This window comes from Leptonychotes weddellii, chromosome 15, assembly GCF_054177405.1.
Source record: "Leptonychotes weddellii isolate Sample4059 chromosome 15, ASM5417740v2, whole genome shotgun sequence".
Taxonomy (NCBI): Eukaryota; Metazoa; Chordata; class Mammalia; order Carnivora; family Phocidae; genus Leptonychotes; species Leptonychotes weddellii.
In genome coordinates this window covers 35,813,147-35,829,679 of record NC_138383.1, presented here as the reverse complement: position 1 = coordinate 35,829,679, position 16,533 = coordinate 35,813,147, and the positions used below count along the sequence as shown (strand labels likewise).

General features: G+C 51.9%; 1 protein-coding gene and 1 pseudogene across 3 annotated transcripts in view; one reads left to right on the top strand and one right to left on the bottom strand.

The window, feature by feature from the left end:
- Positions 1 to 16,533, bottom strand: part of KSR1 (kinase suppressor of ras 1) — a 143,772-nt gene that overhangs the window by 48,542 nt on the left and 78,697 nt on the right. For all 3 annotated transcript variants that reach the window (XM_081805413.1, XM_081805414.1, XM_081805415.1), the window contains exon 2: positions 15,193 to 15,333. In XM_081805413.1, the coding sequence (XP_081661539.1) occupies positions 15,193 to 15,333 (141 nt within the window). The remainder of the gene's footprint in view (positions 1 to 15,192; positions 15,334 to 16,533) is intronic.
- LOC115940344 (U2 spliceosomal RNA) lies at positions 10,072 to 10,237 on the top strand (annotated as a pseudogene).

The following is a 16,533-nucleotide window of genomic DNA, read 5'->3' as shown; positions in this document are numbered from 1 at the left end:
CTCTTGGGCATGGCCATGCCTGCGGCCATCTTTACTGCTGGCTGGTGCCCCCTTCAGCTCTCCCCATTCAAACACACCATTAAAAAGAGGGTTCCCAGGGGCGCCTGGGTGTCTCAGTCGTTAAGCGTCTGCCTTCGGCTCAGGTCAAACTCCCAGCGTCCTGATCGAGCCCCGCATCGGGCTCCCTGCTCCGCGGGGAAGCCTGCTTCTACCTCTCTCACTCCCCCTGCTTGTGTTCCCTCTCTCACTGTGTCTCTCTGTCAAATAAATAAAATCTTAAAAAAAAAAAAAGAGGGTTCCCAGACAGGTCTACCAGTCTTCAACTTCTTCCTCCTCCAAACCTGTAGGGCGGGAGCTGAGTTCAGCCAGCGAGGCCCACCGCGCCAGAGCACGCCCAGACTGGCGGAGAGGCCTCAGGCCGTGTCAGCTCTGCTTAGGGCCCTGGCACGCGCCTGGCCCCAGCTCGAGGCCAAGAGCCAAATCACAGACCCCTCTACCAGAGGGGCACGTTCTAAAGTGCAATTATGCAGTCTGTCCTTTGGGGTTGTTTGTCTATCTGTCTGGGTGGGGGTTATATTGGGCCACAGAAAGTGTGCCCAGGCCAGAGACCTGAGAACCAGGCTGCTCCACCTGAAAACAGGGGCTGCATTGTTTCCACGCTACCCCACGGGCATCCAACCAGGAGACCAAGATCTTTCAGGAGATCTCTGTAGTTTTCCAGAAACCCTGTAAACAACTCCTGCCCCACAGCAACAGTGGGCCTCAAAGTAGGGGAACCCAGTGCAGCCCAAGTAGATGGCCAACACTCAAGCCAAGGAGGCCATTGCTGGTGCCACCAAGGAGTGAGGGCATGAAAGGGCCTAATGGATATTCATGAGGTTGAGGAGAGGGATAAATCCTTCCTCTGCCAAGGTCAAAGGGCAGGGTTTAAAAGGGACCTTAGAGACAATTTAGTCCAACACTCATTTTATGGAGGAGAAAACAGAGGACCACAGAAAAGAGGGGACCTACCTGGGTCACCCTAAACAACAGCACCAAGACCAGGGCCCAGATTTCCTGACACCCCTGCCAGTGTCCAGCACCAGGCTATCCCGGGCCCCTGGGAGAGCTCACTGTTGTTCATTATGAGCATTCCTCACCCAGATGTAAAGGTTGCATTCCTGCCAGATTCTAAGAGATGAGCCAAGGGTAAGGACTACCCTGAGAATCACCTCCAAAGGTGCTAGCCTGAGGGATGCCAAGCCAGGTGCCTGCCTCGTGAGCCCAGAGCCCCACGGAATCCAGAAGCAACGGGCTTCTGGGCCCAGGGCCTCACCAGAGCCTTGCAAGTCCCTTATGTCTTGGTGGCTTAAGAGGTAGCAAGTGGGCAGAAATTCCCAACTCCATGTTCTTGTCCACCCCTACCCATGCCCACTGATGACAGTGCACCCCTTTCCTTCTTTTAGAAGAGCAGCAGCGAGCCCCACATCACCAGCTACACCCAAACACCCAGGTCCTACGATGCGGCCTAAGACCTGCCCCAGGCCGAGGCACACCGATTCTTACTCAGCTGCTCTGCTTCCTCTTTCCACAAACAGTCTAGTCATAAAAATAACCATTACCGGTGCTGTCACTGCTCGTGAAGTGGCCTGCGCGCAGCTGCTTGGTGGCTAAGGAAAGTGAGGCTCAGAGAGATTAAGTTACTCAAGACACAGCCAGGGAGCGCCGGAGCCCGGACTGGACCCTGGTCCGTGTAACTCCAAAGCTAGCGCTCAACACCCTCTACACCCTTCGGCCTCGCTGGCCTGGGTGACCAGAAGCATGGACAGGCAGGGCGGGGCTGCCTGCACAAGTTCAGTTCCTTAAGCTCCCTACAGAAGGAGCAGGCTCAGAACAACATGTATCCTGTTCAAACCCAAAGCACAAACAAGCCAAAAGTCATTCATTCACTAGAAGGATCAGGAAGATCTATTCCAGTAAGATCCTGATGGTTCCCCAGCCACGTACCACAAGAAAGTCAGGGAATGAAACAATGAAATGGAAATCACAATCTAGATCTCTCCAGACATATTCTATAGATAGTAAGCAACGTTAAGAACTCGGAGCCCAGCCAAATGTACCCATTCAGGGGACTTGTAGAAGGGCCACCTGATCCTGGACCCCAGCGCCTACCTTGCAACCCTCCAGCCTGGGCTGGTCCAGGCTTCCTATCTCTTGCAGGACCACAGGTGGTGGGGTCCCTGTGCCCCTTGCAGCCTTGGCCATCACCCAGCTCCACAGGCAATGCATGGTGAGGGGCCCAAGCCCTGGGTCCCCGGCAGCCGCAGCCCCGGGTGCAGTGTCTCAGAGAAGGACAAGGCAGGGAGAGGAGTTTCTGTTTTCATGACTGCAGTGAACAGTCACTGTAGCCAAAAATAGTTTGTGCCTGGGAGCTGGGGAGTCAGCACATACCTCCCGGAGCAGGTGCTGGTTGTGAGACACTCAGGCTCTGGCGGGCCTCGCAGCAGGGGTCTGGGGACCTGGGGACCCAGGCACCCAGATACCCAGGATACCAGGCCACAGACAGAGAGGTGTTCTCTGCCTTGCTGCTCACCTCCAGAAAGTCTGACCTAAGTCAACAAGGAACATGATCATTTCCCTCCTCCCAGTGAATCATCTGGGAACCCCCACCCCCACATGAACTCCAACTACCCCCAACCCTCCTGGAGCTCTCACACATTTTGGACTGGTGGTTTGGACAACCACGGAAGAGTCCTATGAACTACAGCAGATGCCCCAGATGGCACCCAAGACAACCATTAAAAATGAGGCTCAGCTGTCAAAGCTCTTGGAACGATACGCCAAGAACAGTGAACTTCACTTGATGTACACGGGAAAAAAATGTAAAAGAAGGGGCTGGCTATATCAGTGGCTAGTGGAGTTGTGGGGGGATTTTGTTTTCTTTTCTGAGCCTTTTTTTATTTTCAAATTTTCTTGCAATGGACATTTGTAATTAGATTTAGAAAATGTTGCTTCGAAATAAAATTCTGAAAAAGGAAAAATGTATGTGGTTCTATCTATGAAAATTTAAAGTGTATGTGTGTCTCTGGGTGTGTAATTTGTGACCCCTGCTTTGGAGCCAGATATCCTCGATGTGAATCCTGGTCGCACCACGTACCATCTAGGGGACCTTGGGTAAGTGACACGTCAGTTGCATATTGGGCATAAAGCACTGCCTCCTGCTACAGACTAAATATTCATGCCCCCACCTCAAAACCTAATCCCCAGGGTGATGGTATTAGGGGGTAGGGCCTTTGGGAAGTGATCAGGTTATAAGGGTGGAGCCCTCATGATGGGATTAGTGCCCTTCTATAAAAGAGACACCAGAGAGCTGCCTGGCCCCTCCCACCATGTGAAGACAAAGCAGAAAGACCACAGTCTATGAATCAGGAAGTAGGTTCTCACCAGACACTGAATCTGCCGGCACCTTGGTCTTGGACTTCCCAGCCCCCAGAACTATGAGAAATAATGCTTATAAGGCCCCAGTCTATGGTATTTTGTTATGGCAGCCCAGATGGACTAAGACATCATCTCATAAGGTTATTGGGAGGATTGAATGAGAGACACTCCACATAAAGCTCACAGCTCAGCCCCAGGCATGTTGGGAACACTCACTAAAGAATTATAGCACAGAGGCGACTGGCTGGCTCAGTCAGTGGAGCGTGCAACCCTAGGTCTCAGGGTTGTGGGTTTGAGCCCCACGCTGAGTGTAGGGATTACTTAAAAATAAAACAATCTTAAAAAAAAAAAGAATTTATAGCATAAATTCATGAATAAACTTCATTTTAAAAAAGGAAGAAAAAGAAAAGAAAAGCCAACAACGAAGGCTGACTGGAAGGAAATGCACCAAAATGTTTATAGCATTTCCTCAGAGTAGTAAGATTATGTAAACCATCAATAAATGGTAGAATTATTGTTTTAATTTATATACTTTTCACATTCTGAAAATGAACATCCAGGTAAATTACTGGATATTAAGAAAAAAAAAGTAAAAAGCCAAGAAGCAATGATTAGCTCTGTGAAGCCCCACTTAGAGCCCCTGGTGAGGGTGGCGACCACAGCAGCTGCAGTAAAACCTCTCTTGCCATCTGGGGGTGTGAGTGTTAATGCACGTCTCTTCTTCCATCAGCAGAACTGTTTTTCCTCCAGGAATGCACTTCCAGAGCGCAGGTGAAACCAACCCTTCAGCCGCACTCTCCGCCATGCTGTTCAAGGGCTGAGCCATGACCCAGTGTGGGCTAACTGGAGTTTTTCATCTTCCTAGCCCTGTGCTTGGCTCTGGTATAACACACGACCAAAGGCAGGCCATGCACAGCCTTCCGTGGGATTTTTCAGCTACTGTTCTAGGAAAGAAGCTCTCCATGGGCAAGCACCACCACGATGCAGGAAGAAAGTGAGGCTTAGCTGCTGGCATCCTTGGTGCCTGCCATGTGGGTTGGGCCTGGCTGAGAAGTAGACTCTTACAGCATCACCTGAGCCTCTGCATCCAGACCTCGCTGGACTTCTATTACTTATGCTGACAAAAGTCTTTAGTGTAAGCCAGTCGGCATTGGAACTTGCTACGCAAAGTTCTAACCAGTAGGAGAATGTAACAGCTTGTACTTAGTAAGTACTAACTATGTGCCCTCGTAGCATGAATTCCTCCATCTATTTATCCCTCCCCTTCATTCATCTCATCAACAGACAGCTACTGAATACCAACTCCGTGCCAGGCACTTTATTCCAGGCTAGGAACACAACAGCAAACAAAATACGTAGTCCTTTTCTTTAGGGAATATTGAAATTTGTGAATAAATGCTAAAAAGGAAAGAGCATGCTGAGACATGGGGGGCATCTAATATTAGCCCGGGTGGCCTCTCTGAAGAGCTGACTTCTAAAGATCCTAGCCATGAGAGTACAGAAATTTCCAGGCAGAGGAAAACAGAACATACAAAGGCCCTGGGCTATGACAGGAAACCTGACGTGTTCTAACAAAGGCAAAGAGTAGGGGGGCAGGGAATGGTGTGGAAGAAGGAGACACATGCCAAATACTTCAGGGCCTTGCAGGTAATGGTGAAGGGGCTTGGATTTTATGCTGAGGGCAAGACACTAAATGAAGGACTGTACTCAGAAAAGTGAGATGATCGGATTTGGCTTTTAAGAAAAATCACTCTTGGCTTATGAAAAATGAAATGAAGGAGAGGGCAGGAGTAGATACAGAGAGTGATGCAGGTGCTACTGCACAAGTCCGTGCAGCAGCTAGGCCTGGGGCGGGGGAGGGGGGAACAGTAGTGAAAAAGAGATATAGGTGGGTTTGAGATATATATTTGGAAATAGAGCCAGCAGGCTTTGCTAGTTAATCAAATGTGGAGGTAAGGAAGCAGAAGGAATAAGAAGTGACTCCTCAGTTTCTAGCTAGAGAACCGACAGACGAGTAAACAGGCTGAGAGGTAAGGGACTTGTCCATGAGCTACTGGCAAAATCAAGTTTCTGTCTGCCTCCCAACACCAGGTTCTGGGCTGTCTATTTCCAATCTTGCTACCTGCCCAAAAGTGTATGGATGAGAACCGAGCCACCAAAATGCATATGTTGATTTTCTTTTAAAAGAAGGGTAATAAGAGAAGGGGCTTTTGTTTACAATAATTAAAACAGTGTGACACAAGAATTTCCCAATGATATATCTGGCTGGTTAGGTGTGTTCTAGAGCAATCTTGCCTTTGAGGCCAGTCCCAGAGGAGGGGACACCGAACAGAAACTGACAGCAGGAGCTGGGTGGCCCCGGAGGCGGCTCAGGCACACTCTAAGCAAAGTCATCCCACAGCAGGGCTTTAGGCACACAGCCATGCCAAGTCCGGCCCCTCAACAAACACAGCAGAGCCAGCTCAGAAACCCCGACCTCAGCCACCCTCGGCAGCCCCCAGACACCTCCCCTCATGGCCCCTGCAATTCAACCTTCAACGAGCCCAGATGAGAACACTCCTGAGACCCCTCAGCCCAAGGGACCAAAACTCTTTGGATGATCTGAAGTCATTCATTCAACAAGGACACAAGGCAGCAGGGACAGAGCGAACAAAACAGCCAGAGTCCTGCCTGCATGGCACGGGATCCAGTCTAGTTGGTTTTTACTGAACTCGGCAGCCCAGAAATCCAGAGGATTGAGGAGATGAGCTCACCATTCATAAATGTCGACCAGTACAGGGCTAACCAGAACAGTCACGCTCTGGTTTTTTTCAGGTTTCTAGAAACCAGGGGCAACTTCACACTCAAAGCTTAAAAGAGGGCACTCTGGCTCAGAATCAGAAAAGAAATCACTTCATCTATTGGAGAGAGGGATGTATGCAAGTTCAGTAAGGATAGGAACTCACACGCAGCACCTAGAACAGGGCCTGGCACATAATATAAGCTAAGTATACACCGAACGAGTGCATGGCTGGGTGGACAGGAGACGACACAGGAAGGCCCTCAGCTCTGTATGGGGCCCCATCTCAGCCCTTCCCCCCTTGGGGCCCGTCAACCTGTTTCCATGGTGGTTATTTGTAGATGTGTACATCCCACCACCCGATAAGCCCCCAAGGAAGACTGTATTTTGTTCATCAGTTAATCCCCTGCAGTAATTAATCCGAGTAAGTGATCAATGGATGTCGAATGAATGGATATTAAGAAAAGAGGGGGAGGAGGAGAGAAAGAAAAGGTCAGAGGGAGGTAGGAAGAAAGGGGGAGAGAGAGAAAGAGACAGAGATCGATTCATTTTCTTTTTAAAGATTTTATTTATTTGTCAGAGAGAAAGCACAAACAGAGGGAGTGGCAGACAGAGGGAGAAGCAGGCTCCCCACCGATACGGGGTTGGATCCCAGGACCCCGGGATCATGACCTGAGCCGAAGGCAGATGCTTAACCGACTGAGCCACCTGGGTGCCCTGAAAGAGTTCAATTCAATCATACAATTGCATACAGTAACCCCTGGCTGGGCTAATCTAAGTAAGCAGCTTAGTCAAGGAAGGGAGACTGGCTTTGGAATCACAGGGACCTGAGTTTGAATCCTGACCCAGCTATCATGTCACTGTATGGCACTGACAGGTCACTCAACTTCTCTGACCCTTGGTTGGCTCAGCTACAGAATGGGGACCAAACTGTCTCCCCCTGCTCCCCTGGGTGTAAGGATTAAACAGGATGATATATACACAAAATGCCTCCTTCCTTCCATATCCCATCTCCAGCTCTTCTTCTGACTGGTTGGGTGATGGGGCACACCAGCCCACCCCCCAGGCCGGGACTGACACCTCAAATCCTCAGCTGCAAGGCAGTCAGAGTCGGTGCAGATCCAGTGAGAGTGTGGGCTGTGTTCAGAGGCCACTCCCAGCTGCCAAGAGCAAGGCCTTGAACAGTGGGGCCTCTGGCCCCCGGGGGGAGAGGGTGGGGATGCAGGGAAGACGGACACGAGGAGAGGCTGGGCAGAAGGGCAGCAAGATTCATGTGCATTAACGGTGAACCCAGGAGCCAAATACCAGCTCACTTTTCTGGTTTACTCTTCCACAGCCTGTGGCTTCACAGAGCCCACCCGCCAGGGCCCACACGGAGCTGCGGCCACTTCCAGCCAATGCGAAACCAAGATGGTGGCAGACCTCAGGTAGCTTTCTTCCCCGTCCCCAAGAGAAGGCCTGATTGTGAACACGGAGTGAGTGCAAGGGCAGTAGAGGAAAAGGGAAAGAGAAACTTGCCCCGTCCGGGCCTTAACAAAAACCCCTTACCGGACTCGCCTGCATCTTCCATTCAGAAAATGCCACCAGCAAGAACTTCCCCGGGGGAGCCTGTGGCCCGTGGCTTGGGCCATGGAATCCCAGCCTCTGCAGCGCCCACCTCTCCCTGCTAGGGCTGATCCCAGCCAGCGCTCTCGCCACTTCCTCTGACAGCTTCCAACAGGGAAACTGCTGGGGGTGGGGGGGGGGGAGATGGCTCCGCGCCAGCAGGCTGTGAAATCATTTCCCCCCCAGCTGCAGGCAGAACATGAAGCTGCGATTTTTCACCTGTGGAAGGTCTGCGGTGTGAGGGTGGGAGGAGTCACAATGTGTGACTCTAGGTGTCTGGGGAGGGCGAAGGCGCTCTCCTGCTCGGGGCCCCTCCCCCACGCGGCGCCCCGCCTTCCCGCGAGTGCCCCCCGCGTTCCGCGCGTTCCCACACCGGCGCGCTCTCGCCCTGCGCTATCCTCATGATGAACCCAGCCTTCTCACTGGCAGGGGTTTTTAGTTTTCCCTAAAAGAATTCTAGCGCTCTCTCTCTCCCTCCCGTCCACACACACAAGCACCGCACTGGTCTCCAGACAAATCCCCCCACACGAAGATTTCCACGAGCTGACCGTTTGGCGGCCAGTCTCTCCCCAGGCCAAGCCCTTTGCGAGCACCTGTGAGGCCCAACCGGCGCCCTCAGCCCTCAGGGTCTCTGCTGGGAGCGCTCCCGCCCTCTTGCCCTTCCAGAGGGCCTAGGTCCCAGCCCTGAGGGAAGCCCTCCCTGCTGTTGGTCCTTCTCCCACCTCCCAGGGTGGGTTTGCCGGCGTGCTCCCCACCCCGCCACCCCCATGCCAGGTTGCCTTCTGTCAGGGCGCTTGGTGTCGGCTCTCCGCAAGTCTCGCCGCAGCCTGTGAGCTCGTGGGGCTGGCGGGGGTGGGGGGGTGGCGGGTCGTCTCTAGCATCTCTGCTGCGAGCATGGGGTCCCGTCAGGGCAGGCTCCACACCTGCACTGCCCACCACAGCAGAGGCCATAGGTCTCTTTGCGTGAAAATTCATTACAATAAAACAGAATTTAAATTTTGGCTTCCCCATCGCACTCATCATATTTCGAGTGCTCCGTGGCCATGGGTGGTTGGTGGCTACCATGTTGGGTAGGGCAGTACAGAATGCTGCTATCGTCCCTGAAAGTTCTACCGGACAGCGTTGCTCTAGAGGAAGATCTGATGGTTTTGGGTAAACATACAAAGGTGTCTCCCAAGCTGTCTGTCTCCAAAGGAGTTAGAATCAAAGGTCACGTGTCAGCAGCACCCACCTCCAGCTCTGGAGCTGCAGGGGGCTGAGATCTAACTCAGAAAGGGAAGGAGGAGAGCAGAGGCCCTTCATCCATACCAGAAACCAGGAAGGGCCGCTACCAGCCTGGGGCCACGTCTGCGTCCAGTCCCTCTCTTCATGTAGCAAAAAGGCACGATTTCCCAGGAAGGTCAAGATAAGCAGAGAACGCAGAGGCCAAAGGGACCCCTCCCCCCACCATGGGCTACACCAGTGCTGGGGCCCTTCAGCACGGATAGCTCAGCAAAGTTAACTGCCAGACTTCATGATTCAGATCCTTTATCCTAAAAAACCAACCAAACAAACCAAAAAAAAAGTACACATAGATAAGATCCTGTTTTAAAGTCTCCATCTCCAGCCCCCATCCTATGATGACTTTCATTCATTCCTCGGTCACTCCCTCACACGCAGCAAGTAATTTGCCAAGGGCTTCCCATAGGCCAGGCGCCGTGCAGCTGGGCATGTGGACTCTTCTGGGCACAGGCTGAAGCCTTCTGCGCGCGCAGATGGGCACCCCTCACACAGTCATTGCTAAGCTGGCTTGAGGACATCTTTCCTCTTAACTAGTCCACTGTTAAAGAGGAATGAGATGGATTTGTATGACTAACACAGAGATGAAATTAAGACTTAAAAAATACCGCACGAGTCCATTTTAGCAACGATAAAAAATAAAAAAAGGAAACAAATTTGTATGTAAATAAGAACAATGTGCTATCCTGGATTGGCTCCTAGAACTGAAAGAAGCCACTAATGGAAACACTGGTGAAATCCAAAGAGAGTCTGGAATTTAGTTAACAGTGATGTACCAACATTGTGTTCTTAGTTTTGACAAATGCACTACGGTAAAGCATGATGTTAACTATGGGGGAATCTGGGGGAAGGCCATATACAGGAATTCTGTAAAACCACCGCAATTTTTCTGTAAATCTAAAACTATTCCAAAATAAAATGTTTATTTAAGAAAATAAGCAATGTTCAGGTAACATTCAGAAGTTAAAGGGTTCTATATCTCTGAGATCATCATCACTTCTCGGCCTTTTGGCTAAGATCAAGTGTAGTATCTGTTCTTATCAGTTTAATATCTCTGAGATCATGCTTTTTTTTTTTGGCAAAGCATGGGTTTTTATGCTGTTTGGAGCTTTGGTTTCTGAGATTTGCACCTATCTTTGATGGGTGCAAGTTTTAAAACCAATTCCGGCTACAAGCACACAAGACCCATCAGGGTCTAGGGTGAGCAGGGTAGGGTGGGTGTCAGAGTCTTGTGCCAGGACACTGCTCTAACTCTGGGCCCCCATCACTGTGTCCCCCCCCAACAAGTACAAGGAGAGACTCCAGGAACAGAGCCAAGTGGAGGCAGCCCCCCTCTCTGATCAGCAGGGGCTGGGGTTACTCATGTAAACAGCCCTTCTTTCCAACCTTCAGCATACTCTGGCCTGGGCCTAAAAACCAACCTGAGATTTGTGGGCAAGAAATAGAATAATCTTGAGAAAAGGGGTCTGGAGAGTTTGGGGAAACCATATGGATACCCAGCCAATAGTTCCTTGTGATTCTTAAAACCCATGCAGAAAGCTGCTGGCCCATGCCCCGGGTACCCTCAGGCAGCCTGGCCCACCCTCCTGCTCCCACGCCCTGGGCCTCAGTTCCACCGGCCTCCTGGTGAGGAGGCCCATGAGTGAGCTTTGCAACCAGCGAGGGGGTGGGAGGCAGACCAGGGCCCAGCTTTTGTCCTCCTGCTGCCCTTCTTAGGCCTTGAGCTGACTCCCCCGGCCTCTTGATTCAGAAAACTGCCTCCAACCAGCCCCTGCTCTCCCAGCCTTCCTTTGACTCCCTGCTGCTTTGCACTCCCCAGATGGCTATTTCCAGCTACCTGTGTGCAAACCTCCAGCAGTCTCTGTGGGGCTGGCTCTCACTCAGGAGTAACAGCAGGTGAGGAAAATGCCTGAATTTTCTCTCCTCCACCCCAGTGAACACCACTGTGCCCCTAAGCACTTGACCCTCACAAGCAAGTGCTTCGGAGTGCAAGAGGCACGTAGGTCATGGCGCAGCCCCATAACCAGACTACAGAGGCCTCGCAGCAAAGGGCTAGCCAGGCTCCCGGGAGCACAACCCCTTAATGAGTGAAGCATGTTGGTACGGTCAGAAGAGGAGTGCCAAAGAGGCCTAAGGACTCCTTGGGGCACTGGCCTGTCCCAGCCTTCCCGAGGGCACCAACTTTCCCAGGGCTCTTCCTAGAGGCCGACTCGTGGGCAGAGCTGGGAAGATGCATCTTTGGGGCTATGATTCTACAGTGGCTTCTCTTGCAGGGCATGAAAAGCCAAACCTCGGAGCAACCTGTGTCACCACCCACTCAGGACCAAACCCTCGACTCCTGGGACACCCACCACGTAATGATGAGATTCACCCTTCCTCCCTCTCAATTGTCACATCAAGCCCAACACTCGCTGGGTTGTTACGGAGCTTGTATTCCAGTGGGAAACAGCAGACAGACCACATACAACAAATAAGTTAGATACACTCCAGAAAGTGGTCGGTGTCCTCGAGAAAAATCAGCCAAGATGCACTGGTAGAAAACAAAGGGTAGGAGTGATCTTTAGATCAGGTTATCAGGGAAGACTGCTCAGAGGAGGTGACAAGGGACTGGATGCTATGGTGATGTCCACAGGGTGAGCCAAGGAGAAAGCACTCAGGGAGAGGGAGAGGGAGTGCAAAGGTCAGACCAAAGGGAGCAAAGAGGAGGGTGAGCAAGATAAGGTCAGGGAGGCCAGCAGAGGCCCAAGTGGGTGAGGAATCTGGCATTTATTCAGAAAGAAATGGGAAGCACTGGAAAATGACATGATCCAATTTATGTTTCTTAGTGGACACTCTGGCTGCTGTGTGGAAGTGGAACGGAGCGATGGATGATCAAGTAGGGAGACAGTTAAGTGGCCGCTACAGGAGTTTGGGGAAGAGAGGATGCTGGCCTTGACCGTGGGGCTGGTGCTGGGGATGGAGAGACGGGGTCAGGTCTGCAGATCGGGGGGAGGGGGCGGGGGTAGAGCCCACAGGGCTAAGGGCTTGGACATGTGAGGGAGGGCACGGGAAGACTCAGGGATGGCCTTTTGGGCAGCCGGAGGTGGTGGTGCTACCGTTCTCTGAGGCGGGCAGAGGTGGGAAGAAAACATGTCTCTGTGAATGGAAGGGGAAGAACAAGAGCTCAGCATGAAACGTTTTGGAGCCACCTCATGATCTCCAGGTCACTGGGGAAGGTCACTGGGCAGCTGGAGACGCTCTTGCTCTCTCACCGTGACCCCGTCATTCCCACTGAGCTCTCTGCTCACACTCTACCCCAGTCCCTCAGGCCGGGTAGCAGCCTGATTCCCAAACCACATCTGGCGCTTGGGCTCTCCCACCTGCCTGACCGCCCCCCCCTACAAATGAGCCTGCCCCTCATTTACCGCTAGCTCTGCTGCATCACTCACGACCTCCTGACTCAAACATCACCTAGCTCAGTATCTGCTACACCTCTGGGCCTGGCTGCAAGACCCCTGTCCCAGCTGCCCCCTCGGGGCTCTCCAGGGGCCTAAACGCCCCTGCAGCCAGCCTCCACGGTGCCGGCTTCTGCGCTGGGCACGCCTGGCTCCCCTCTCACAGACGGACATGGGTGGAACTGGGTGTCCGACACACTCCAGATCTCCGCAGCTCCAAGGAGAATGCCTTCAGGAGCTAAGCCTTCTGCCAGAGGTGGCTCAGGCCCTAGAAGGGAAGTTACAAGGCACAGTTCGGAGTCCAGCAGGCCCGGGTCTGAACCTCGAGAGCATCACAGAGCCCTTTGGCCTCTCCAAACCTGTGGTCCTCGTCTGTCAAGTAAGGGATGACGCTGGCGAGATGCTGAGCAAGTCACTACCTCTGTGGGGCCCCGGCACCCTCCACTGCAAGCTACAGACGCAGGTGTGAGGAGAGGCTCCTTTCCACCTCTGGGACTGGGGGAGGGGAGGGGTACAGGCTGAGCTTGGCTGGGGGGCAGGGGCGACCGTTCAACTCTCCCTGGCTCCCAAGTCCATGATCTTAAACACATCACCATGGACGACCATTATGTGTTGTTGAGATCTCCTTCCTGTGTGGCAGAAAGCTGTCAGACTGGCAGGTGGGGAGACGTGGCTCCTCACACATGTGTGCGTGCGTAAGTGTTAATAAAGCCCCAGGAAACTCAACCTTCACAAAGACCAGCTCCTTCCTGCCAGCTTTGTGTTTTGTTTTGTTTTTTAAAGATTTTATTTATTTATTTGACAGAGAGAGACACAGCGCGAGAGGGAACACAAGCAGGGGGAGTGGGAGAGGGAGAAGCAGGCTTCCCGCAGAGCAGGGAGCCCGATGTGGGGCTCGATCCCAGGACCCTGGGATCACGACCTGAGCCGAAGGCAGATGCCCAACGGCTGAGCCGCCCAGGCGCCCCTTCCTGCCAGCTTTGTAACTGCTGGTGTGCACCACAAATATGAGGGCTGCCGGGGCCAGGCCAGGCCAGGCCAGGCACTTGTGACATGTTAAGAGCACCCCATGGGTCCCCTCATTTACCCCCATGTATTTCCACTCCTCCTCCCCATGACAGGACCTTCTATGATCACGTCACTTCCTGTTCAGGAAATCTCTCCTAGGGAAAATTCCTAAATATACAAAGAGCTGCATAAATCATATTAACCACTGTGTTATATATAATAGCCAAGGACTGGGATGAACCTCTGCCTGATAAACCACATCCCATACACACCATCAAACATTATGCAGCTACTTTAAAAGAGGGGTTATTACGTGTGAAAGTACAAAGAAAACAGAGTGGTTAGCAATAGCAAATGATAAGAGCAAAACAAAACTGTTTATTCAGGATGGTTTAAACCAGTGTTGCCCAAGAGAAATACAATGCAAGCCACATACTTAAATTTCTGAGTCGCCACATTTTAAAAAGTGAGTCTATATGAAATTAATTTTTAGCAACATTTTATTTAGCTTAATATACCCAAAAGTATGTCATCTTCAATGTATACTAAATATGAAAAATTATTAATATATTACCTTTTTCTATATGAAGTCTTCAGAATTCAGTGCCTCTTTGGATTTCTATCTTTGAAATTATAGCACGTCTCAATGTGGATTTGCCACGTTCCAAGTATGTAACAGCCACGTTGGCTAGTAACTACCTCACAGCATGGGTCTGACCCATTAGAAATTTTAAAAAGACTTAAGTATTAGTGGGGGAAGAAAACTAGAAGGAAATATCAAAATGATCTTATATCTTCATGATCATGGACTTTCGCTGAGTCGTAGGAATATATATGTGATTTTTTTCCTCCTCTGTTTTCCAAAGTGTCTATAAATAATCGATTCATACTGCTTTTAAAATAATAGCAAGAGACAACTTTTAATTTTAGAATCAAAGGGATTTAAAAGACCTCACTGGGTGGACTGCACCTGCTACACACTGATTTGCTGGTGCCTCCAAGAGGGCCCTGTGCCCCTGACACCTGCCATAGGATACCCTCTCCATGCTCACTGGCTGATTGGCTATTTGGATGGGGGGAGGGGAGGTAGGCTGGATGGATGCGAAGTGGGAACCGAGCAGCGAAAACAGTACATTACAGCAGATACCAGAGAAAACTAACTCCGACTCTTGTTTCCAAATCCCAAAGTGATCACTTGCTGAAGTCATTATGTATGACTCCAAACAAGTCACATACCCATTCTGTGTTTTAATTTCCTCAAGTATGAAATAGCAATAATGACAGTAATTCCTTCACGGGGTTTTGTGAGCATTAAGTAAGATTATCTAGACCAAGTGTTTAGCACAGTGCCTGTCACACAGTGAATGTTTCCAGAAATGTTGGCGGGCTGTCCTTAGGGGGAATCAATGAACCATCAGTGTGGTCAGGCTGTCCAGCTCATTAAGCAGTGGCACCAGGACACAGGCTAGAGCCACCCTTACCCTGGGTCCCTCCCACGGCCGCTGTCCTCCCAGGTCCCCTCTGGAGAGTAGAGAGCATGGCCTTTCGGTCACAGTCCCAGCAGAGCTAGTCCCTGGGTTTGTGTATGGTCCCTCTGCTTGACACCTCCCACCCAACCATTCCCCCCTCTCCCAACCACAACAGTTACCACAGTCGCCACAAGCCGCTTACCTGCACCACCGCCGGCCTCACATTGAAGGTGCACAGCCAGTCACTGACGCGAGGGTAGCTGTTGAGCTCCGAGGTCCTCTCACCAGGAGCCACGCTCAGCCTGCACTGCTGCTGCTTGCAGATGTAGCGGACCAGCTTCGCCTGTGAGAGCCCAGGGAAGAAAAGGCCGGGTCATTCAGGCCGCCCCAAGCATTCTACCCAGGAGCCTGCTGGATGCCCCCCCCCACTGCCGTCATTCAAACACCAGTGAAGTAGGAAATGGAGGGGAGGAGAGAAGCGTCTGACAAAGCCAGCAGGAGACCTGGAGAGCCGCCCATGACCCCCTCCTCACCCCAAGGCTGGCTGACACTGCTTCACCCCGAGGACTATGATCCTCAGAGGGCAATGGGCAACACTGGTCAAGACAGAGAATGGGGTTAAGACATAAGAAGGGCTTCCTGGGGGCACCTCTGGGTGGCTCAGTCGGTTAAGCATCTGCCTTCGGCTCAGGTCATGATCTCAGGGTCCTGGGATCCAGCCCTGCGTTGGGCTCCCTGCTCAGTGGGGAGCCTGCTTCTCCTTCCCCCCTCTGCCTGACGCTCCCCCTGCTTGTGCTCTCTCTCTCTGTCAAATAAATATCTTTACTAAAAAAAAGAGAGAAGAAGAAGGAAGAAGGAAGAAGAAGAAGAGGGGCTTCCTGCCTGGGGAGAGGTGGGTGAAGGGTCAGTACCTGAGGATATGGAAGATGTGGGGGTTTAGGGACAATGAGTCACCTTCCACTTAGGAGGCTTCCAGCCTAGAATCAGACTGCCTGGGTTGGGATCCGGGGGCTCAGGCACCCCCTAGCCCTGTGACCTTGGATGAGTTACTGAACCCCCACGCCCAGAAAAGCCTCAGTTTCCTCCTCCAGAAAATGGGATAACAACAGAACCTCTGCCTCAGAGAAGCTGAGAAGAAATGAAGCACTCGGTGCGTGCCTGGCACCCGTGAGCAGACACCCACCAAGTACCGGCCACGCCTGCTGGGATGCAGCACAACTGGCCAAGGTCCTTGACTTGGGTTCATCAGTAGGCTTGCTGGAAGCACACCCTGAAATGCATACAAATTTCAGATGTATGAGTCTGGGCATTTTCCAGGGGAATAGTGTCCACAGTTTTCAAAAGCCTCACAAAAGGCTCAAACCTCAAGAAATTTAAAGGAAGCACAGCCTGGCTTAGGTCAGCCTGGTGCTCTCTCTGACAAATGCTGGGCTCCAACTGGCTGCCCCGCACAGTACTAAGGAATGCAGAGGGGGGCGGGATGTGCGGCAGCGGCGGTGGGGCGGGGGGGGGGGAGGCCCCTCCCCCACCAACCTCAGTACAG